This window comes from Aquarana catesbeiana, linkage group LG03, assembly GCF_042186555.1.
Source record: "Aquarana catesbeiana isolate 2022-GZ linkage group LG03, ASM4218655v1, whole genome shotgun sequence".
NCBI lineage: Eukaryota > Metazoa > Chordata > Amphibia > Anura > Ranidae > Aquarana > Aquarana catesbeiana.
The window spans coordinates 49,727,826-49,751,516 of NC_133326.1; the positions used below are offsets into that span (position 1 = coordinate 49,727,826).

A 23,691-nucleotide genomic window follows, 5' to 3' on the forward strand; every position below is an offset into this window, starting at 1 on the left:
GTGCGCCAGGATTTGCCAAAAAATCATCCACATTTACACAATCTGTGTTTAGGAGTATATGTCAGTGCGAATATGGGTGCTTTATGCAAAACCCTGTCATACAGCGCCTCTTCCCATTCATATGAAGGGGGGAGGCATTACTGGCTTTTATTTTTTGACTTGCACAGTCACACAATATACAGAGCCTGTGTAGAGTTGACCTCACACTTGCACAAAGGGAGGGAAAATTGAGCGTAAACACTGCCTGGTGCTACACAAGTGTGAGGAGTGTAAAGCCTCTTGCACATTTGTTTCAGCATCTACTTTTTCAGGTGGTTTTTTTGTTGTATGTATTTGTGCATATTTACACTCCTTTTCATGCAAATGCGCAAAAACGTATTTTCTCATTCTATACAATATGTAAATTGCACACAGGAGGCGTACACTACCGACCAAAAAAAAGCAGATTTTTCTATTTTTACTGAAGAATGCATGGCACTTGTTTACACGCCTGTTTGCATAGGCACATTACATTGCTGTATTTTAGCTCAGTTAAAAAAAAAATAAAAAAAACGTTTATTGAGCTTTTTTAAGCAGCAGTGTGCAAGAGGCCCTAAAAGGGGACCATGCTGCACCTAAGGTCTGATTTTAAATATGTACTTCACCATCCGCAGCTCCACTTGGGTACATGGACAATTACATATCTTTGCTACTAAAAAAACAAATGTGCATTTATTTTATGCCTAAGATTAGTGACTCAAGGGTGCAATGCGGAGCTCCTGCAGGCTCTTCTTCCAGCTCCCTGCTCATGCCTCTGTCTGGACTTTCAGCTGTACTGATGTCAGATTTGACAGCTGTTGTGGAACCAGCTAGCATGTTGCTACTTAGCAACCCATTATATCCTAAATATGAATGTAACATGTTGCGAAAGGTGGAGTTAGTCTTAAAGTGTTTTTTTTTTAGGGTAACAAGCAGATCCTGTTCCCTTAAAGCATTAAAAAGAGCACAGTGCTTGTGCTGTATAATTTGGTCCCCTGTATAACCTAAAATAACTGACTGAGAATGTACAGGTACCTGCTCCCACTTCTGTTCCGGTCGCCTAGGCTTCTGGGACATATGACAGGTCCTAAAAGACTTCGGGGCCAGTCACAGATCGCAGCGCAGTAGGCACCCGGCTGTGAAGTCGCAAGCTGTCACTGCCAGGTGCCCACTGTAGAGATGCCGGGGCCGTCGAGGGGGGACACCGGGAGAACGCGGCTGTGGTGAGTAAACCACTGGACCCTGAGACAGGTGAGTGGCTGTTTATTAAAAGTCAGCAGCAAAACTTTTTGTAGCTGCTGACTTTTAATAAACAAATGACTGGAACTCTGCTTTAAAAAGGTACAATTTGCATGGATGTTTAGCCATACTGATTCCCAGCAGTAGGAATCGACCAATTTCTGCGGCTGGCGCTGACAGCTGCCGAGTCTGTACATTGCAACGACCGGTATTCATTTCTGTTCGCACAGCCAGGGCTTACTGGTGGTGATCTTTATATGCGTTCCGCTATGATCACCATAGGTGATCACTGGCTGTGCAAACAGGGATGAATAGCTGCGCAGCTGTTAATCCCAGCTGCAGGAAACAGTAGTTTCCATGCGGCTGGGATTCACAGTGTGGCTAAATGGCCATGCAGATGGTGCCAAAATCACCAATGTAGCCCTAGGCTAGCTTCCCACAGCTTTTTGTCCTAATTAAAGCTGTTTGTAGTAATAAAACTAACTAACTACTACATACTGTATTAATGCAGTCTGGGTCACCAATAAATGAGTAGCATCATGTTGCAGATAAGCCTAATTACCTGGGGCCACCACAATTAACCTGGCCATACACCATAGGGTTCAGCTGTTTAGTTTGAGCATGTTATTGTATAAATTATTACAGTGGTTGTTAATCCAATGTAATTTTTCATAATCCTCTCTTTTTTAAATTTTTTTACTGTAATAGCCCCCTCTGACTGTGCCTTATGAAAATAATGCTGTATATACCTTGTTTACACAGAGCGCTGATCTGCGCTCATTGACCCAGGGGGTGCGGACGCAGATCTATCAGGTGGGGAGGGGGAGAGCGCACGCACTGATGACTCCGGTGTCAGCGATCGGCACCCGTGATATATCAGAGTTAGCGTACGGGGTGTATAGCCAGGCATTACAGGGGGTCAAATGACACAGCACAAGCAGTGCTGTATAACATGCTTTAAGGGAACAGGATCATTTATTTTTTGGGGGGTTAACAAACGCTTTACAACTTACAGTAGATTAAAATTTAAAACAAAAAAAAAAAAAAAAAAAAAACAATAAGGCTTTATTCAGACCACTCTGATTTGAATGGAGTGCCAACGCAGCAGACACAACTAAGGATGAGCTCCAATGTCTTGCCGAGAATGTTCCCTCGGCAGATAAGTTCCCCCCCTGTAATGCGCAGGGCAGCGCCTGCGCAGTACGGACTACTGTCAGCCGCCGGAGATAGCCGAAGCTCAAACGCTTCAATCAGCTGTACACAGCGCCTGCGCCCTAGGTCCAGGTTCCTTCCCCACCATCCAAGTGGACCTAGAGGGGGAATCTAAAAGAGCTGAGCGAAGCGAGGCCGTGCCCGAAGCGTGGCGAGTGAAGGGCCCTCTTACAGCTGCCGTGTACAGCTGATTTTCAGCTATTCCGCTTCGGCTGCGCAGTAGAGGGGGGAACTTAGCTGCCGAGCGGAACTTTCTCGGCAGAACACCGGCGTGTTCGCATGCTGCATGTGCAGAGCCTACCAGGAAGTCTGCAATGCGCTATTCACAGGCAGTGAGACGTTTCCCCATCTCTGCAGCCGCACAATTGGGAAATGTCTCATTGCTTGCAATTAGCGCTGTGCAGTGCCGAGTTCCTGACGGGCTCGGCACATGCAGCATGCGAACACGCCGGAGCTCATCCTTACTCACAACACGCATGTATAGTGTCGTTTTGAGTGCCATTTAAACTGAATGACACTGCACCACAGTGTGCATTGTAAAGCCAGTCTTATAATCTCCAACAGCACCCAAATAATCCTTCACTGTGATAAGCTTAAACTTTTTTTTATTTAGCATCCTGACACAACACATAAGTATTCCAATGTCTACATATCACATCTATAACACACAACTTTTTTTGGGAAAAAAAATTCACACGTGTTGGATGATCCAAGCTCTTTATATCTCCATGGCCCAGTTGGCCATATCTTCCTGCAAATTAAAAAATAAATAAATAGTTACATATGCAGCATTTTAAAGCAAGCACTGTTATGAATTGACACACAAGTCTGATTTTAATTGTGTTGAAATAAATCTAGCAAAGATATAGTTCTATGCTAAGAGTTCACCTTTGGAACACTTGTATTTAGGGTGTAACATGTTCCAGGACCCTTCTCCCCCGCGGCCACTGTTCAATTTAAAGTCGGTGTGGCTGCATGGAGCTTCGCCAATACAGTCGTGTCATTCAGACACAGTGATCTGTGACTGAAGAAGCTACAAGTTCCATCGGCCACTGCAGCAGATGGACTACGAGAGTGCTGATCAGTGATCCTTTTAGTCAATTGATACTTCCTCCAGCTTTCTAACAGAAAGCCTGTACAGAGATACAGGCAGGAAATGTCTGCAGGAGCCTGACATTGTACCCCTGATCCACCAATCACAATGCTTTGCAGGCTCCTGGGGGAAAAAATAATAAATGCACTCCCCCCCCCCCCCCCTCTCTGATGGAGCATATTGGTCAATGCTTCATAAGGTTTCTTTTGCCTTTCTCTGGCAATAAAATTATTACAAGGCTTATTGTGTACTCTAAATTACATGGTTGCCAGGACAGTAAAATATGTACTAAGTATTTAGAAACAGACACATGATCTTTTTAACTGTCTGATACAGAAAGAAAAGCTGAATTTTGGACATTATGATCTTGGCATTAAAGCGGAGTTCCACCCAAAAATGGAACTTCCGCTTTAAGTGATGGTGAGCCCCTTACATGCCACATTTGACATGTCATTTTTTTTTTGGGGGGGGGGCACGCAAATACCCAGTTTTTTTATGGGCACCCAGTTCCCACTTCCTCCCCGGGCTCCACAGCGCTGGAAGGAAGTTGACCTCTCCCTCCCTGCAATCTTCTGGGACATTGCCCAGAAGCGTGGCTTGCCCAGGTGTGGAACCACAGCCGGGCACCCACAGTTAGAATGTCGGAGAGGAGCGAGGCCTTGTGAGCCCGCATCACTGGACCGTGGGACAGGTGAGTGTCTGTTTATTAAAAAAAGTCATCAGCTACACCTTTTTGTAGCTGCCGATTTTAATTTTTTTTTTTTTCGTATACAGCACCATAATATATATAGGTGTGCTGATAAAAAAAAAAAAAAATAATAACTAAACCTTCCCTCTATGTACCCTTTGGATACTGCTCCCAAAGCATGATCTAATTTGCTCCAGCACAGCAGGGGAAAAATTCCTTCCTGATCCCCCAGGATATTCCCTGGATCAACTACCCCCTGGTGCAAACACCAGTAAATATAAGTATTCAGTTATATTATGTACACTTAGGAAATAAGTGTTAAAAAAAAAAAAAAAAAAAAAAAAAAATCTACTGAGCTGCCCAGAACTAGTTCTTGAAAGAGTTTATTCCACATTTTCACAGCTCTAAGGCTCGATTCACACCTATGCATGTTGCTTTTGAGCGTTTTTGGAGGTTTTTTTTTCATGCTTGCCACGTTTTTGAGCCGCGTTTTAGCGGCGTTTTTGCCGCGATTTGCGTTTTTGTTTTTTTTTTTTTGTTTTTTTCATTTTTTTTTTAGTCTTAAAAAAAAATTACAAAAAAAAAAAAAAAAAAAACGGCAAAAACGCACCAAAAACGCACCAAAAACACTGCAAAAACGGTGCACTTGCGTTTTTGATGCTTGTCCATTGAAAACCATTACATGCAAAACGCTGCTTTTTGCATGAAAAAAAGTCCCCGACCCTTTCCAAAAACGCAGAGATACAAAAAAGCATTGATGTGAACATGTTCCATAGGAACCCATGTTAAAAAATTCCCGTGCATTTCTGCAAAATGCAAAATGCATCAAAAAACGCGCTAGTGTGAATGGGGCCTTACTGTGAAGAAGCCTTTCCGTATGTGGGGGTTAAATCTCTTGTATCGTGCTGGAGACAATGTCATTTAGAATTCGACAATAATGGCATTGGGCTTAGGAAATGGCTGGGTTTGCAGTGGCACTGCAATCTGTATTATAACTGGATGAACAGCAGAGAAAACACAGAAAGAAATACAGGAATTTCACTTTCTCTTCATGGAAATTGCATGTTCTGGCACACGATTTAGTTCTGATCACAGTGCCTTGGATTCACGCTGACAGTACTGACACATACCATACACTACTCTCATGTTATCTCTAACAAGCTTAGGCCACAGGAGGGGAAAACATTATTGCACTACAGTTTGGAGAACTCCATCCATGATATAAACCACAAGAAAATGTCCATAATATTAGTCTGTATGTCTTTGTTCTCCTTTTTATATCGGTGCTTAAAGTGGAATTAGGAGAAAATGAAAAATTGACATATAGGATGCAGTCCGTCACCAGCATTAACACAGCGTTTTTTTTTTTTTTCTTTCAAGTTCTCCCCTGTAACATATCTGTACTACCTGTTGATCCTGCCAGAACATCCTTCCCTTCCTAGTTTATGGGCGACATTCTGCAGTGAAATCACATGGCAGTGTTGTCACCCCATGGGCAGGGGGGTTCTATAGACAGACAAATTAAAGCCCAACTCCAGCTCACACATTTTAAGAAAGAGGGTTTTTTTTTTTTTTTATTCTGTGGACAAAAGGTTCAACCCTTTCACTGCCATTTTTTCTCACACATGTTAAAATGAGTCTCCAGCAAAAAATAACAGGAGCAATGCTGGAGGCAATTTACAGCACAAATATTGGCTCTGCCCACCCAGCCGTGTCATTCATTCACAGAGTTCTATGAAAGGGAAACTACAAATACCAACAGCCGCTTGTAGTTCTCAATGAGTTCTCCATTCAATTTGACCCTCAAGTAGGCCACTGGGGGTTAAAAAAAAAAAAAAAAAGAAGACCAGGAACCAATGTTTGCTATTTGAACGTTTCATTATTTCCTGTCCCCATTTTATTTCATGTCTATAGCTCATAGTATAAGTAAGCACACAGAATAACATCTGTAACGCCATACCTACCGCACCTGTTTAGTTAATGTGTACTTCATACGAATACACTCTGTAAACTAATTGTGAACAAAGTGTAGACTTATCATTTTCTATGGAAACGCTTTCTACTTTGTAAACTAATTAACATTTATTGAACCTAAAAACACATAAATAAAATGCTGACTGCAGGCAGCGCCCCGTGTCAGTGGTAAATGGTTTGTCCCAACCCTGTAACTTCTACTTTTGCTACATGGCTTGGTCTGTTACAGGAAGTGAAGAATAAAGGATCCACTGGCAGGATCACTAGATAATAAAACCATATGTTTTTCTTTATATTCTACATTCTCATTGTTGCCTGATGAACAGGTTTTTTTTTCTATTCGAGAATAAGGGAATAAACGGTACTTACCCCACCCCCAGGTGTACAACTCACCAGAACCTGCAAATAATAGTGAAGAAAATTATATGAACTGCAGCTGCCATAGTAACCCAACAGTAGCCTTTTAGTTGTAAGTTGCAACCGCTTTGGTTGCTATAGGCCAGCCTTTTGCAACCAGGGTGCCTTAAGGTTTATTTAGGGGTGCCTTGGCAAAATGCCTAACAAATGCCCAAAAATTGTATACAACCCGGTGTGTGGATGAGCCCGCCTATTAGTTACACAAAGCCACAGGTTTTCATTGTGCACCATTACAACCTTCTAGCTGTCAACCTTAACAACCAATGGCATCATCGGTTAAGGAGGATGTCAGTTGCCTGCATATCATCCTTGTTTGACCCTCCTCTGCTCCTCTCCATCAGCTCTGACAGGGAAGAACACAATAATCTTGTGTTCCTGCTATACAGGCACACGGATCTCTGTGTTCATCCAGTGAGTCCATCCCCCACACAGTTAGCAAGCACCCCCTAGGGACACACTTAACCCTTTCATCGCCCCTGGTGTTAACCTCTTCCCTGCCAGTGTCATTAGTACGGTAACAGTGCATATTTTTAGCACCGATCACTGTATTGGTCAAAAACTGGTTGTCAAAAATGTCAGGTGTCCAATTTGTCCGCCGCAATATTACAGTCCAGCTTAAAAAAAAAAAAATCCATAAAAATATCCCATAGTTTGTAGACACTATAACTTTTGCGCAAATCAAATCAATATACGCTTATTGGGATTTTTTTATTTATTGGGAAAATTTTATTTTATTTTTTTTTTTTTTCAAAATTGTCACTCATTTTTTGTTTAAAGCAAAAAAAAAAAAAAACCCACCACACAGGTGGTGATCAAATTCCACCAAAAGAAGGCTCTATTTGTGGGAAAAAAAAGGACATCAATTTTGTTTGGGTACAGTGTCGCACGAACATGCAATTGTCAGTTAAAGTAACGCAGTGCTGTATTGCAAAAAATAGGCTGGTCATTAAGGGGGTAAAACCTTCCAGGGATGAAGTGGTTAATAATACTTCCTTCTCAGCCCCAGCAGCCCTTTAATAGGGTCTCTATCTGGGGGGGGGGGGGGGGGCAGGAAAGATTGGTGATTATGCAACCACTGTGGCTGTCACAGTGGTCACATGATCAGGAGCCTGTTCAGCTTGGTCTCTGTGTTAGAAGTGCGCAGTGTGCGCTCTCAGCACAGAACCATCATCTGCCCCGTGACACATGTGTGTGCCACCCTTTTGCCACCACATATGTGCGTTATGCAGGTGAAAATGGGTAAAGTAGATTTGGGTGACTTTGTGTCTGTTGATACCAATAAACCTAATATCTATTATATTTAGGGGAAACATCCTCCTTTTTAAAGGCTGTAGTCTGATAATGTAACAAATTCATATACATGAACTATGCCTATGTGAGCAGTATCCCGGAAAATACTGTAAGGACTTACATGTTACTGCAGCCGTGTGACGGGACCCACAGCTTATCTTTGAAGCTTCTGATTCCTGAGGGAGGTCAATCAAGGCTGGGAAGGACTGGACTGCAATATACCCACTGTCCTCCTCATCCTCATCCTCATCCTCTGCACTCACATCCCGAAGGATCATTCCTGAACAGAAATAAAACACTGCAGTCTAGAATGTCAGATAACAAGCTGCTGAGGAAACGCAAATGAACTTACTCTCTTGTGCTTGTGTCTTTGATGGAAGTCCAAGCTGGCCAGATTCATTCCATCCCCAACAATAAATGTCTCCACCTTCTAGATGGAAGAAACATTTCATTGTGGTTACTCAAAACACCAGGAGTAGGCTAAGCCCACCAAACATTGAGCTTTCATTTATGGATTCATGCTAGGGAGTGTAATGGAAATTTGTAAGTTCTGTATATAATTGTATTGTATTTTGTATGTAATTGCACTCTGCCCTCACTGTGCACACAGCACTAATAATGTTTTCAGTAAATGTTTACATTCTTTCGAGTCCTGATTAGAATTAGCCTGCCTATGTAACGCCCCTTGTTACCATAAACGTACAATTGTAATATTAATGTGATACCTACGTAATCATGTGTATAAAAACCTTCAATTGCGTCATAATAAAGCAGAACAGTTATTTGGAAAGATGGGGAGCGTATCTTTTGTGTCTGTTCCCTACTGCAGTAGTTATTAATTTGGAACCACTAATCAATATGAGGATAGGAGTTGCCTATCATCAATTTAACCAAGTCAGCAGTCAAACTAGCCACCAGGTCACTGCATTTCTTCAAGCTTGTTTAGGTCTTTGTGCTGAAAACTGGGGGTTACAACCACACTTTTGCTTCTTAAGGGGGCTGCTTGAGGACACATCACTTTAGCCCAGGGGGCTCAAACTGGCGGCCCTCCAGCTGTTACGAAACTACAAGTCCCATCATGCCTTTGCCTGTGGGAGTCATGCTTGTAACTGTCAGCCTTGCAATGCCTCATGGGACTTGTAGTGTCGCAACAGCTGGAGGGCCGCCAGTTTGAGACCCCTGCTTTAGCCTATAAAAAAAGCACAGGGCTCTTTCACACAGGCGTTGAAAATAGGCAGTTGGGTCGCGGTTTTAACGCTTCCCGAATAACTATCAATGACACTCAAAATTGTTACAATAGGGAGCAGATGAAGATGTTCACACTGCAGCATTAGTGTTGCTGCTAAGCAAAATACGCTGCCTGCAGAGAATGGCACGCACTGACGCTTTGCAACTTCTTCACTTCTATTGAAATGCACCACAAACGCACTGTAAAGGCACCTATGGCATTTACGGTGTGGCTGCAAAGCATCAAAAGTGATTATTTCCCCCACACAGGGCGTTTGAGAAGTGTTGCCTGACGCAACATGAAGGTCTGTACAACACATCCTAAATGTTCATTAACACTAGAGGTGTGATAATGCGCTTTTAGGATGTAGAATATGTCCCCCACCGGCTCTAAGACTGAGAACCGAGCGATCAAACACTGCTGATCGCTCAGTTCTCAGTGAGCAGAGAGCTGGGGATTGTCAGTCCCCAGCTCTCTGCTCCCCCCCCCCCCCACCCCCCATGCTCACTGGAGTGCCAGGCTGTGAATGGGGCTTGGTGGCTCCCTGAGAGGCTGAGCCAGGTGCCAGTCCAGGCTCCTGGATGGATCCCGATCATATGGTCACGATCTTGCCCAAGCCTGGACCGGCTGTGTGATGCCAGCTGACTTCAGCCCGATGTCTGCTGAAAGCAGATCACAGGAGTGCAGAATGAACTGCACTCTTGTGATCCACAGGAGAACTACAGCCAAATAAACGTTGGCTATACTTCTTCAAGTATAAAATCTCCTTTCATTTTGAGTGCTGACCATCTCTTTCAACAACTTCCTGCATTCCCTGCATACTTTGCAGCTTCTCCTCTGCTGTTTACCTTCCATTTCTAAGGACTACGTATCCCATGGTACCGTGCTGCCTGCAAGTAGTGATCCCTGCACTGACTCCGCCTCCTGAAACTCCACCTCTCAGCACCTCTGTAGTTCAGAAGGCAGGCTCTGAAATGTGTGACACAGCAGTGCCTACGCACAGGGCATAGTGACTACGTTTTACAGAATTCAAGGAATTAAATGTGTGGGGATCTTCAGAAAGTAAATTTACAAACTTCAAGATCATTATAATAGGAGTAGGCTAGAAATACAATGTAGAAATGAATATGATTTTACATTCTGACCATAGATATGCCGCATACAGTGAGCGCCATTCCCAAGCACAGGGCAGGGGTTTAATTGAGCTTTTCACACACAATCCCCCTCCCACCCCCCTCAGGAAAATGTAATGATGTGAACAAGAGAAAATGTCTCAAGAAAGAGCAAGCCGGGACCCCAGAGATGGGATGTCCCCATGAAAAGTTCTGGGTTTGGCTACCTGACGGCTACGGCAAAACAAGGCAGGACATCTTACTGCATTCTCCATAATGTGAATTTTTTTTCTTTTACACGAATATCTACACAACACTGACATATCACATTGGATGGCTTTACCCAATCACAATTTGTTTTTCAGTGTCAGAGTTTCATGCATCTGTGACAATCTACAATGGAATTAATATCTCATAGCGCCTACCACTGACGCTGGCCGAATGCCATCCTCCAGCTGCCACTTCTTTCATTGCTATCCCATGTAATGCTTCCACTATGCGAGGTTCCCAGACATCTTCTACATCTCCGTGTCCCAGCTGCCCATGTCTAAGAAAGAAAAAGGAACAAATCAAAAACGTGTTCATCCCTTCTCATTCGGGCTGGTCTTCCAAAGGACTTAAAGTGGTTGTAAACTCAGTGAAGAAAGAAGATTGGACGGCTGTACACCGATATAATACAGATAAAAGCTTCTTTATTCAAAAAAAATCATCAATAAATACAAGTACAAGGTATATTGGCAGAAGGGAAAAAAAAGAAAAAAAGGTTGACGCGTTTCACACATTTATTACTTGCTTTGTCAAAGCCATCAGTGGTTGTAAACTCTGTTACACCACTTTTACCTACAGGTAAACCTATAATAAGGCTTACCTGTAGGTACCTTGAATATCTCCTAAACTTGCAGTTTAGGAGATATTCAGTATATGCGCTGCTGTCGACGTCATTGGCACACTGAAAAAAAAAAACAGGCCACTGGTGCCGTTTCTTCAGGACTCATGCCCTGACCAGCGGCTCTAGCACGCATGCACGGGAGTGACGTCATTGCGGCTCCGGCCAATCATAGCGCTGGAACCGCAAAACCGTTAGTAACTCCGGTTGAAGATGTCCGCCGTGTACTTGGAGGGCCGACGCCGATTCAGGGCATCATCGTTCTGGAGGTAAGCAGTATGCGATGCGATGCGATGCATACTAGCTCATTATGCCTCTGCAGGGTTTGTCCCCCCCCCCCCCGGAGGTTTACAACCTCTTTAAGCTGGCCATAGACGGATCGAAACTCAGCTGGTTCAACAGGGACTGACCGAATTTCAATCCACGTATGACCAATAACGACTAAGGCCTGGTTCTCAGTGTTTTTTTAGTGTATTTTGCATCTTGCAGAAACGCGCTACAGTCCATTTCACATGGTTTCCTATGGGACACATTCTTTAAATGTAACATGGTGCTTTTTGGTTTTATAGACTTCAAGTGACATGCTGCAGAAATGCATGAAGTGCTTTTTTGATGCGTTTCACGGTTTTTAATCTCCCCTTAAAAAAAAAAAATAAATAAATAATAATAATAATAATAATAATAATAAAAGAATAAAAAATAAACACCAAACAAATAAAAAAAAAAAAAAAAACACACACATGAAAAACGCTTCAAAAATACGTATGCAGAAAGCACTGCAGAAATGGATCAAAAGTAAACTGCATTAGGTGTAAACCAGGCCTGACTCCTGTTGAGGTGGACTGTTGGAAGACTTTTCTTGATCAGCCAGCTGCAGCCCCTGATCAGTGTATTCTGCCATAGGAGAGTCCTGCTGTCAGAATACAACAGCACAGCAGAGAGGATTCCTCCATCCATGTTGATTGTGTGGATGGGGGAATCCGTTTGTTTTTTTCTTCCAGCCCGCTGGCTGATCGAAAAAAAAAGTATCTGTCTATGGCCAGTCTTAGTTTCACCCTTTGCTGACATTATAATTCTACTGGATTCAGGAGAAATAAAAACCAACTTGTTTCCTATTATTACTACTATACAGGATTTATATAGCGCCAACAGTTTGCACAGCTCTTCACAAAATAAAGGGAAACAGAACAATTAAGCTGGCCATACATCATACAATTTTCTTATTCAATTTTCTTTAGATTTACCTTCAACTATGTAGTGCAAGGGTCTGCCTGATTGCATACACATTGAAAGGGTTTAGGTTTCACCTCATATTATATGGTTTTGGTAAATCTAAAGGAAAGTTGAACAGGAAAATTGTATAGTGTATGGCCAGCCTAACACTGCAATTCAAGACAAGAGGGATTGGAAAGCCCTGTCTGTGAGAGCTTACAATCTAAAAAAGGGAGGGTCAAGTAATACAAAAGCTAATAAAGGCCAAGTTCACATATGTGCGACCGCAGTTTCCAGCCTGGGGTCCGGTGCATTTCTGTTCACCGGTTCAGGTGCGATTCAGTTCCGATTTTTTTGCCTACATTCGCACCTGAACCGGACCCAAAAAAAAAAATGCACAGGACCCTTTTGGAGAGCGCACCGTGGCCGTCCCAGACATGTGTGAACCAGCTTCATTGAAAGCCGGCAACATTCACGTCATGCGCATTGGATGTGGTGAAATCGCATCCAACTCACACATATGTGAGCCCAGCCCTATTAAGGAATGAGCTGATGAAGAAGGTAGAAGTCCAGTTATTAGATGGAGGTAGAATAGGCTTCCCTTAAGAGATACACTTTCAGGAATCACCTAAAAGGTAGACAGAGTAGGAGATAGGGAGTTCCAGAGGATGGGCGAGGCTCTAGAGAAGACCAGAAGACGAGTATGGGCTTCCTACACATTTGATAGGGAATTTGAAGTGATATAAAAGTATAACAAAAGGTTGTTTTTTTTTTTGGGAAAATCAGCCCCCGTGTGTTTTTTCTCATCTACGTAAATTTTACTAATAAAAACAGATGGAAGTCAGTGTAGGACGATGTAGGGAAAGGTTCCATGTGTGGAGATGTGTCTCTAGTACAGTGTTTCTCAACTCCAGTCCTCAAGGCACCCCAACAGGTCATGTTTTCAGGATTTCCCTCGGATGAAATGGCTGTGGTAATTGCTAAGGCAATGAAACTGATCAAATCACCTGTGCAAAATAATGGAGAGCCTGAAAACATGACCTGTTGGTGCGCCTTGAGGACTGGAGTTGAGAAACACTGCTCTAGTACACATGGGGCTTGAATAAAACAAACTGGAGAGAAGCATCAGGGACCAACTGCATACAGCACTGGGGTTTGTGGGTCCATCACCTTCATTTCCTATTCACAGGAATGCAAAGACAACAATCGTTCTATTCTCCTCTCCATGTATCTCCTGTCCGTTGATGGCGAACAATATTGAATGCTTAAACAATCATGAAGCTGGACAATATCCTACCTGCCGGCCCCCCAGGTCATTATTTTCCCATCAGAGGTCAGCAGTACAATGTGCTCGTTCCCCAGTGCAATCCTCTGAGCCTGGACTGGGACTGGGAGCTCCCTGAAGAATGGAGGTTGGAGTAATACGTATCCATTGCCCACCAAGGGGAAGACTGAAAATATTACAAAAAAATTGTAATGTTATTATTTCCACAGTGCACATATTTAAATATTATATTTAAGCAATCCTGATATTAAAAATAAAACTATGTATCCAAAATGAATCTCTTCCCTAGGTGTAGGATGAAGATCCTCTGACATGTATTTGGTTCCTCCTTTCAGTGGTACGTTCTGAACATGAAATGCTTTGCTTCGCGGCAGGAAGTATACCCCGGTCACTTCTGGTGGGCATAGCACTCACCAAGCACAACCCATTGAGATGAATAGGCCCGCTCTGCACAGGGCTGGTGCAAGGATTTTTGACACCCCAGGCGTAACCTCATTTTGCCGCCCCCTGGATCCGCCCATGAATCCACCCCCTTTGCCCGAGCATCAGTGTGACTAGCACAGGCCTGCAGTAGAGAGCACTGATCATAGAGTTAGGGGACGTTTGCTTACGTTCCATCAGGACATGCCCTCCAGTGCTGCATCTCTATAATGACACCACAGAGCGGCTGCCTGAGTAACATGCAGCAGAGGAATCCCCTACGTCCCCCTAGATATGCACGCTTTATCCCTGCAGCGCCCACTAGAGGTTATAACATTTATTACAGAGGTATTTACAGTATAATACAGCACCGAAAGCTTACATAGCACAGAGACGGCGAGTAGGGAAACCAGCAGCCGGGTGCCCTAGGCGGCCGCCTAGTTTGCCTAGTGGTAGCACTGGCCCTGGCTCTGCAATTACCCCACAACCAGTTGCAATGCATGAAGTTGCAGCATGCTAGTGTGGGGTTCAATGGGTTAATGCAGGGGGCGATTCAACGCTTCCTCACCACCTTTCAAATGCGCTCTGAAGAGCCACTAAATGTCGATAGCTCTTCAGACACAAAAGCAGATGTGAACAAGCCCTTAAAGGTGGTTGTAAAGTCTCCAGGTTTTTCACCCATTTAATATGCATTAAAGTGAAACACCTTCTGTGCTGCAGCTGCCCCCAAACCCCCCTTTTTCTTACCTGAGCCCGATCCAGTGATGTGCAGCCATTCCAGCCGCTGTCTTGGTCCTCATTGAATAGCTTGATAGCTTGTCAATTAAATCCAGTGATGCGGGGGGACACAACAGTGAGACTCGTGAGCGCGCTCGCACGGGTGCCCCCAGGGAAAGCGGCTCTCCGTGGGGGCACCCGACAAAGGGGAGGAGCCAGGAGCGCGCCGGGCACCCCAGAAGAGAAGGATTGAGGCTGCTCTGTGCAAAACCCTTGCACAGAGCAGGTAAGTATAATATGTTTGTTATTTAAAAAAATAAATAAATACATTTACAATCAATCACTTTAAAATGATATTAAAGGCAATGTACAAAAACAAAACAAACGTATTATACTTACCTGCTTTGTGCAGTGGTTTTGCACAGAGCAGCCCCAATCCTTCTCTTCTCAGGTCCTCCGCGGGTGCTCCTGGCCCCTCCCTCCTGCCAAGTGCTCCCAGAGCAGGCAGCTTGCTATGGGGGCACCCAAGCAGGCTTGCTCCCGGGCCACTGCTCTGCGTTTCCTTTCACACACTGAGCCGCGGCTCGCCCCACTCCCTCTCTCTCGTCATTGGCTCACTGGCTGTGATTGACAGCAGTGGGAGCCAATGGCCCATGCTGCTGTCTGAGCCAATGAGGAGGGAGAATCCCAGACAGCCAAGGCTCTCTTGTTCAATAGCTGGATCGCGAGGGGGCTCAGGTAAGTATTGGGGGGGGGGGGGCTGCTACACACAGAAGAGCCTTAAGAATCACTATAAGCGGAGTATACAGTAGTAGAATTTCAGATGAAAATTTCTACAAACATTTTTAGGAAAATTCTCATAACATTTGATTTTGGAATGAATGGACTTTACTTAACAAAAACCACATATACCATAAGAAATTAATTCATGCAAAAAAAAAAAAAAGTTTCCTCCTGCTCTTTTCAATTTTCTTGCCGCGGTGGTCGAAAACAAACGCTGATTTGACCTCACCAATAAATATTTTTAAAAATTCAAGGAACGTTCTTACAGAGAAAAACATCAAACAAATACCACTAGTGTGTACCCAGCTTTACCCTCACTGTCTTACCACTTCCACTTATTAAGTTGTCATTCTAAAAAAACATCTTCAATCAATAAGAGATTCATGAACTAGATACAGTGATGGTGAACCTTGGCAACCCAGATGTTTTGGAACTACATTTCCCATGATGCTCATGCACTCTGCAGTGTAGTTGAGCCTCATGGGAAATGTAGTTCCAAAACATCTGGGGTGCCAAGGTTCACCATCACTGAACTAGAAGAACCAAGCTCTGTGATGGTGACTGATTGCAAAGAACAATCAAAGCTGCAAAATATCCTCCCTGGAATTTATAAATAGCATCACAGATACTCTTTAGAATTCCGTCACTCTCTGAATGACAAATGTCGGTGTGGGTGACAGATTCACGTACCTGTTGGGAACATGTGGGTGAATGTCTCCCAAGGAGAGGGACGGCCCTGAGACCAGGGTGTTTATACAAAGGACACTCATCTCTGCAGACAACAGGGTCATAGCAATCAATGACACTTCCTGGGCCCCATTCAGCCCCTGTCTGGGAAATTTTAGTCATTACCTATATATGGCCATTGCCACATTTGGGAAATGACCAGTAATGATCAGTCACCATCCCCCGCCCTTGTTTACCATCAGCTGTCAGCCAGGAAATCTTATAGTCAGAAGCTGAATGGGACCAGTCCTTGGTTGCTATCCAGCTGGCAGCTGCAGGCTTCATAGCAACCAGGGAAGCCCTGTGTAAGAAGCTATTATACTCATTAGGGATGCACTGATACCAGTTTTTTTAAGACCCAGTACCGCTACTTTTCTCAAGTACTTGCCGATACCAACTACCGATACCCATTTTTAATGTCATGTGACTTTTTTTTTTTCAGACCAATAAAAAATTCTTACCGTTTCATTATAATTATGAAGAAAAGTTTTTCTGCGACTTTGAAATCTCGCTACTTTAGTGCGATATCAAAGCCACAGATCAGTGCAATTTGGGCCTCCGATTTCATTGCGGCTTGCAACTTCATTTAACAGAAGTCAATGCACGTTGCAATGGAATTGCAAGCAAAAAAAAAAAAAAAAGGTATTGACTTTAGCATCAGAGCACTTGGCCTGCATACAGAATGCAATATTTGTTTACACATCAGGAAATACAGTGCAGCACACATACCGTCCATACATGTCAGGAAGTGCCTGAAAACTTGTGAATGTGTGAGGAGCAATGCCTAATGGAACATGTAGTCCTGGGCAGGAAGTGAGTGGGTGTAAAGGCAGAAGTTTTTTACCTTGTTATAGGGGCACACTATATTATAATTTGTAGCTTGCTATTGGGGCACTCTAAAGGCAGGGAGGAGCCAGAAGTGTCGATGAGGAACCCCAGAAGAGAAGAATCTGGGCTGCTCTGTGCAAAACCATTACACAGAGCAGGTAAGTATACCATGTTTGTTGTTTAAAAAAAAAAATACTTTAAAGACTGTGCAGGGAAGATCAGCATCTGAACCCAGAGAAGGTGGAGGCTGATAGACTGGAGGTAATAGAAGGCATTACTATTACATTTAAAGTAAACTTTTACATGGAGGCAGGGCACATTACGTGGGAGCAGAGCATATTACATGCAGGCAGGGCACATTACATGCAGGCAGGGCACATTGGAACAGGGCACATTACAAGGAGGCAGGGAACATTACAAGGAGGCAGGGAACATTACATGCGCCCCAGTGTGAAAGGGGTCCAAATAAAAAATGTGATCTCCTAGTCTGATATTTACCAGATTCAACCTCCAATAGTATATACAGTATATCTCTTCTGTCTGTTATTCTCAGAGTAGATTAGAGAATTTTCTCCCCAAACATTTAGTTGGTTATTTATGTTTACCACTGCATAGAGATTTTTAAGAATACATTTTTTTAAAATTTACATATAAAATTATACACCACACTTTTTTTTAAAGGTTATTATCCGATTAATCGAAACAATAATCGGCCAACTAATCGATTATGAAAATAATCATTAGTTGCAGCCCTAACAAAATGCCCCACTCTGAGCATGGGCATGTCTGTACTCCAACTCAGCATTGGCCCCAATTACCACCAGTTTATTTCTCTGTGAATTGGTGGTAATTCTTTTCCAATCTGTCCCAGCCATAGACACATTCTAAAAGTGGTGGCAACGAGAACCCCCCGATTTTGGTGCGCGTCGAGAAGCTTTATGAAACAAGGCTTCCCTGAATTATGCGCAGGCCATTTTAAAAGGGCCATGCTGCCATAAAAAGTGTTGTAAATGCTTTAGGGCTTGTTTACATGGATGGATGGTTGGGGGGGGGGGGGGTAAACCCTGTGGTTGGGCTAAGTTTTTACCACCCCTCAGCAGCTCCCTTTTATGTAGAAAGGCAATAACCAGGGTGTTCAGCAGCAAAGTTCAGCAGGAATTATCCCCCCTGTCTTGCTTGGTGGATACTACTTCCTCCTGCACACAGCCCATTCATGTGAACCCCCCAACTGTGTGCAATGCACGCAGTTGTCACCTGGTAGTCCACCATTTAGCCCCGGATTCACCCTGCCTGCGACTTCAAAGCCACGTGACTGACGTCGGACCCCAGCGTGACTTCGGCTCAATTTTCTTTAACAGAAGTCAATGCAGGTCGGACCAAAAGTAGTGCAGGGACCTTTTCCTAAGTCGAAGTGGCTCAAGTCACACTGATTAGACCGGTTCCATTGCACGGAATGGGACCCGACTTCTGATGCGACACGTGCTCCAAAGTTGGAGTGATTGTTGCATCAGTGTGAACCGGGCCTTAGGGAGTTAAAGTAGGAGGGGAGGAGGCCTCCTCACTGCCTGTCAATTACTCTCTGAAGAGCAATCAGAACACAGATCGCTCTTCAGAGGGCAAAGCAACTGTAAAAGGAGGTCTTACTAAACTCCCTTCACCCCCTTGCAGCTTACAGGTACCCTGTTATTCTATTATCATCAATGTGAATCATACCATCACACCGATATCTGCACAGACAATGAACAGAAAACAAAAGGACTTGGTAAAAACATTGCCTCCTGTCCTTTAAATGTCAGGTAAGCCAATTGCCTTTACCGGCTTTATCTCCAGGGGACACCTCCATTTTCCACATGGGCTCTGGCAGCGTTCCATCGGGATGTAGGGAGTTGGTGTTCCAGCACTCCACCCTGTCCTTCATTAGAACGATGATGTACTTCTCTGATGACAGGACATCCTGACAATCCAGGCCACAGAGACTGAGATACTGCTGGGGAGATCCACCAACGAATCCGGACAGAAACAAAGAGCCATCATCTGCAAAAAGAAAAAGAGACTTTACAGGAGCCACAAATCATAGCAAGACTATTCCAGTCACATTCATTACTTCTATTCATGTCATTATGAATGTACAGCAAGCCAAAAAAATATATTCTGAAAACTTCCACTGATTAAGTCATTCATGTCTGTATGGAAACCGCAAGAAACCCGGAGAGAGAACTGGAAGAAGTTCAAAAATTAGGATGGCAGCACTCCCATATTAGATGCAAAAATAGAAAAGTTTGAGGAGATAAAATCATGAGACAAAAAGCAATGACACAGGCAATGGCAGCGGCAAAAGGTGACGCGTTTCGCACACCAGCAGTGTGAAATGCGTCACCTTTTGCCCCTGCCATTGCTTTTTGTCTCCCGATTTTATCTCCTCAATAAACTTTTCTATTTTTGCATCTAATATGGGAGTGCTGCCATCCTAATTTTTGTATATCCATTCGTCTGCAGCAGTGACAGGGGGTGCACCCCATCTGATGTGTGCTCATTCATCAGAGGTTCAGCTATCCACATGTGGAGCAGTTACTTCATTTTGAAAGAACTTCCACTTTATTGGAAAAAAGGTTTCATCACCTCGTGTCCGCCATCACAAAGGGTTTTTAAATTTTTTTTACATTTTTTTTAGGGATTTCCAATCTGTGAGTGGCTAAGGCCCCATGCACAGTGGACATTTGCCTCCGGTGCATGAGATGCCGGTGTTTAGGTGTAGATAGGCGCACCAGTCAGCCCCCCCCCCCCTCACCTGCCCTCAGCCTTATAAACTGTACGATAGGCTAAAAGCTGTTGCAGCTGGATGGTGCACCAAATGATACTAATGTTTAGGGCCCTATGCACCCAGGCTGCTTCCATTCCTGAACACACATAGTGCCAATGAACATGTGATGTCAGTATCCCAGGGGGTTTTGGGGTGGGGGTGTAGGAATGATCGGGACCAGGTCCTGCAGAAAAGCCACCTAAAGTGACACTAGACGCTGGTTTAACAAAAAAAAAAAAAAAAAAATACTTACAAAAGTTTCTTCCATTGCCCTCAGCCTCCTCCAAATACCCAAGATGGATTATTGGACAGATCTCTGGATAGTATAGATCACAGGCTCAGCAAGAGCATGCAATGCCAAACTCTGGTTGAGTATGCCCTCCAGTTCTGGTCACCATGGGCGTAGCATCAGGGGTCTCAGGGGTTGCAACTGTGACCCCGCCCCTAGCTCCAGGGGGCCCACAGCTCTGTTCCCTGCTGTCGTATTACATTTGATTTCCTCCACAAAATCCCAGAGCTGGAGTCCAGCTCCAATCTGCCTCGTGTCCCCCAGTACCCCAGCCAAGTTCTATAATCCAGTAATAGGCTTCCAGTTGTTTGCCCTCTCCCCAGTCCACGCCCTTCCTCTGCTCTCATTGACTGTGGACATGTCATTACTAGGATGGGGGGGGGAGGTCATGTAATTACAAGGATGGGGGGGGTGGGGGCGAAGTCATGTCATTACTAAGATGGGGGGGAGGAGAGGCCATGCCATTGGGGGGGGGGGACAAGATCATGTCATTACTAGGATGGGGGAAGGGGGGCAGGGTCATGTGATTACTAGGATGTTTTCTACAAAATATTTTGAATTATCCTCTCAATATATACATAAATCTCTGAAATAACTCTTTAGCCACTTGGAGTATCTTGGCGCCTAATTGGAGTATCTTGGCGCACAGTGGAAGGGGCGGGTAGTAGAAGTTTCAAGCTACGCCTCAGCTGGTCACCAATCCTCAGGAAGGATGTACTGAAACTAGAGGGAGTCCAGAGAAGGGCAAGGAAGGGGGCTGGAGGAGCTCAGTTATGAGGAACGACTACAAGCATTACATTTATTCTCCATGGAGCAGAGACACTTAAGAGGAGGTATGATAGCAATATACAAATCATTAACTAGAAGTTTTTTTTGTTCAACCCAGCGGGCTGAACGAAAAAAAGAAACTGAGAGATCGCCGTACTAACACAAGCAATGTTAGTGTGGCAATCTCCCCCCGTTGTTCCTTTGTGTTCTGAAAGGGGAACAGTCTTACCCCCGCTAGAACTGATCAGCGCTCACAGCCATTTCCTGCCAACTACCTAGTTACCTCCTTTGGGACTATGGGATTTGTAGAATGCATACAGCAGTACACATGACCACAACTAATATGCACTGCTCTCTCCAAACAAGAGATAGGCTCAGATGAGTTCAGATCTTAGTCCCAACCGACCTGCCTGATCCCGCCAGGAAGCGGACAATGCACACCGCTAATCACAGGCAGCGAGACATTTCCAGATCTGTGCAGCTGCGGAATGGAAAATGTCTCACTGCCTGTGATTAGCCGTGTTGGCTTCCTGGTGGGATTGGGCAGGTGGATTGGGACTAGGATCCTGAACACCCCCGAGCCCATTCCTAGTCACTGCCAATCATAGGCAGTAGAGATGGGCTCGGGCGTGTTCGAAACCCCACATACCCGATCCTGCCAGAAAGCCGACACTGCACAACGCTGATCACAGGCAGTGAGACATTTCCCAGGCCGCAGCTGCAGAGATCGGGAAAAGTCTCAGTGCCTGTGATTAGCGCTGTGCAGTGTCGGCTCCCTGGCGGGATCGGGGTACATGGGGGGTTTCGAACACGCCCAAGCCCATCACTGATAGGCAGTGAGATTATTCCCGGCCTGCAGCTGCACATACACTCGCTGCCTATGATTGGCGGTGTGTAGTGTCGGCTTCCTGGTGAGATGGCCCAGGTGGGTTGGGACTAGGAAACCCCGAACACGCCTGAGCCCATCTCTATTCCAAACAAATGGAAGTGGGGGGGGGGGGAGTTTATGGAGGACTTTAGAAGAAGGCAGAAAAAACACAGTAAGAAACAATTTCATGAAAAGTTGTATGGAGCAGGTAGTTAGAGTTGCCACCTCATCCCTTTAAACCTGAACACCTTTGAATTACACAGGTTCTGAGGCTAATTAAATGCAGATAAGGCACCAAGTGAGTTTAATTACCACCTTAATCAGACAGACACAGAACCTGTGTAATTCATATGTGTTCGGGTTTAAAGGGATGAGGTGGCCACCATACAGGTAGTACACAATGAGGTGGATTTACTAAAACTGGAGAGTGCAAAAGCCGGTGCAACTGTGCATGGTAGCCAATCAGCTTTAGCTTGTTCAAATTCTCTCTTATCCTACAGTTAGGCCCCTTTCACACTGGGGCAGTGGGGGCCCCGGCGGTAAAACGGCGCTATTTTTAGCGCCGCTTTACTGTTGTTTTAGCGGCGGTATTCGGTTTTAACCCCCGCTGGCGGCCGAGAAAGGGTTAAAACCGCTAGTATAGCTGCGCTGCCCCATTGATTTCAATGGCAGATCAGTTTGCAGGCGCTATTTTTAGCGCAATAACGCCTGCAAACCGCCCCAGTGTGAAAGGGGCCTTAATAACACCATAGAACCATAAATATGGATGAGTGTACAGTTAAAAACGCATAGGGGTTGATTTACTAAAACTGGAGAGTGCAAAATCTGGTGCAGCTGTGCATGGTAGCCAATCAGCTTCTAATTTCAACTTGTTCAATTAATCTTTGTAAAAGAAAAAAAAAAAAATCCTGGAAGCCGATTGGTTTCTATGGAGAGCTGCACCAGATTTTGCACTTTCCTGATTTTAGTAAATCAACCAATCAGATCCATAAATCCAACCGCATGAAGAAGAAGTGGAATGTTCAATTAAACCCATACTGAGACAAAGAGAGAGGGAAAAAAAATAAATTATATTATAATATATTATATATATATATATATATATATATATATATATATATATATATATATATATATATACACACACATACACAATAATATATCACAAATATACATACATACATTGTATAAATGAAATATAATAAAAAATATATACAATTATTAAAATGTAAAAAAAAAAAAAATGTAAATTAAAATATAATAGGGATAAATATTATTATTATACACGATTTATATGATTTATATAGCGCCAACAGTATTTAATATAAATATATGGATGCTCATCGCCTGGTCTGTGTCTGCCCCAATTCTGGTCACTGATCTAGAACAATCCCGGTGCCATGTAGGGCTCTGCATACAGCTGTACAGAGTGGACCGGATGACTTCCATGGTTTGCTATGTACTGCGCCATGGCTTATGTTTGCTGCACAAAACCACAACTCTTCCCCATTCAATCATCCAGCCACACGTGTCCGTCACCAGGCCGATATCACATGTGACCACTAGGTGTCGCACCTGTCACATAAGCCGAGTAACTCCAGGCGGGAGCCGCTCTGAGGATCTTCCTCTGCTCCGGATCTGACCCTCTAATCTGTACCGGTTCGGGCCCGGGTAACGTCTGCCCCTCCCCTTCTCCCAGTTGCCCGAATCCTCTGAACCCGAAGCCGAACCATAACATGGAAAGCAGCGAACACAACCCAGGAACAAGAATAGCACTACTTCTCACAGCAGCTTCACTAAGCTGTTTATGCGCATGCGTGCAAAAACACCTGCAGTGC

The 23,691-nt window shown here is 44.2% G+C and overlaps 1 protein-coding gene across 1 annotated transcript; it reads right to left on the reverse strand.

Annotated features, from left to right (window-relative positions):
• Positions 1 to 3,057: 3,057 nt before the first annotated feature.
• On the reverse strand, positions 3,058 to 23,691 carry RCCD1 (RCC1 domain containing 1). The gene is made up of 8 exons (XM_073618506.1): positions 23,429 to 23,691; positions 18,944 to 19,162; positions 13,667 to 13,820; positions 10,697 to 10,818; positions 8,284 to 8,361; positions 8,053 to 8,211; positions 6,594 to 6,623; positions 3,058 to 3,220 (listed from the first exon to the last, which is right to left on the reverse strand). The coding sequence occupies exons 1-8, from the start codon at positions 23,589 to 23,591 to the stop codon at positions 3,075 to 3,077; spliced, it is 1,071 nt and encodes a 356-aa protein (XP_073474607.1). The 5' UTR covers positions 23,592 to 23,691; the 3' UTR covers positions 3,058 to 3,074.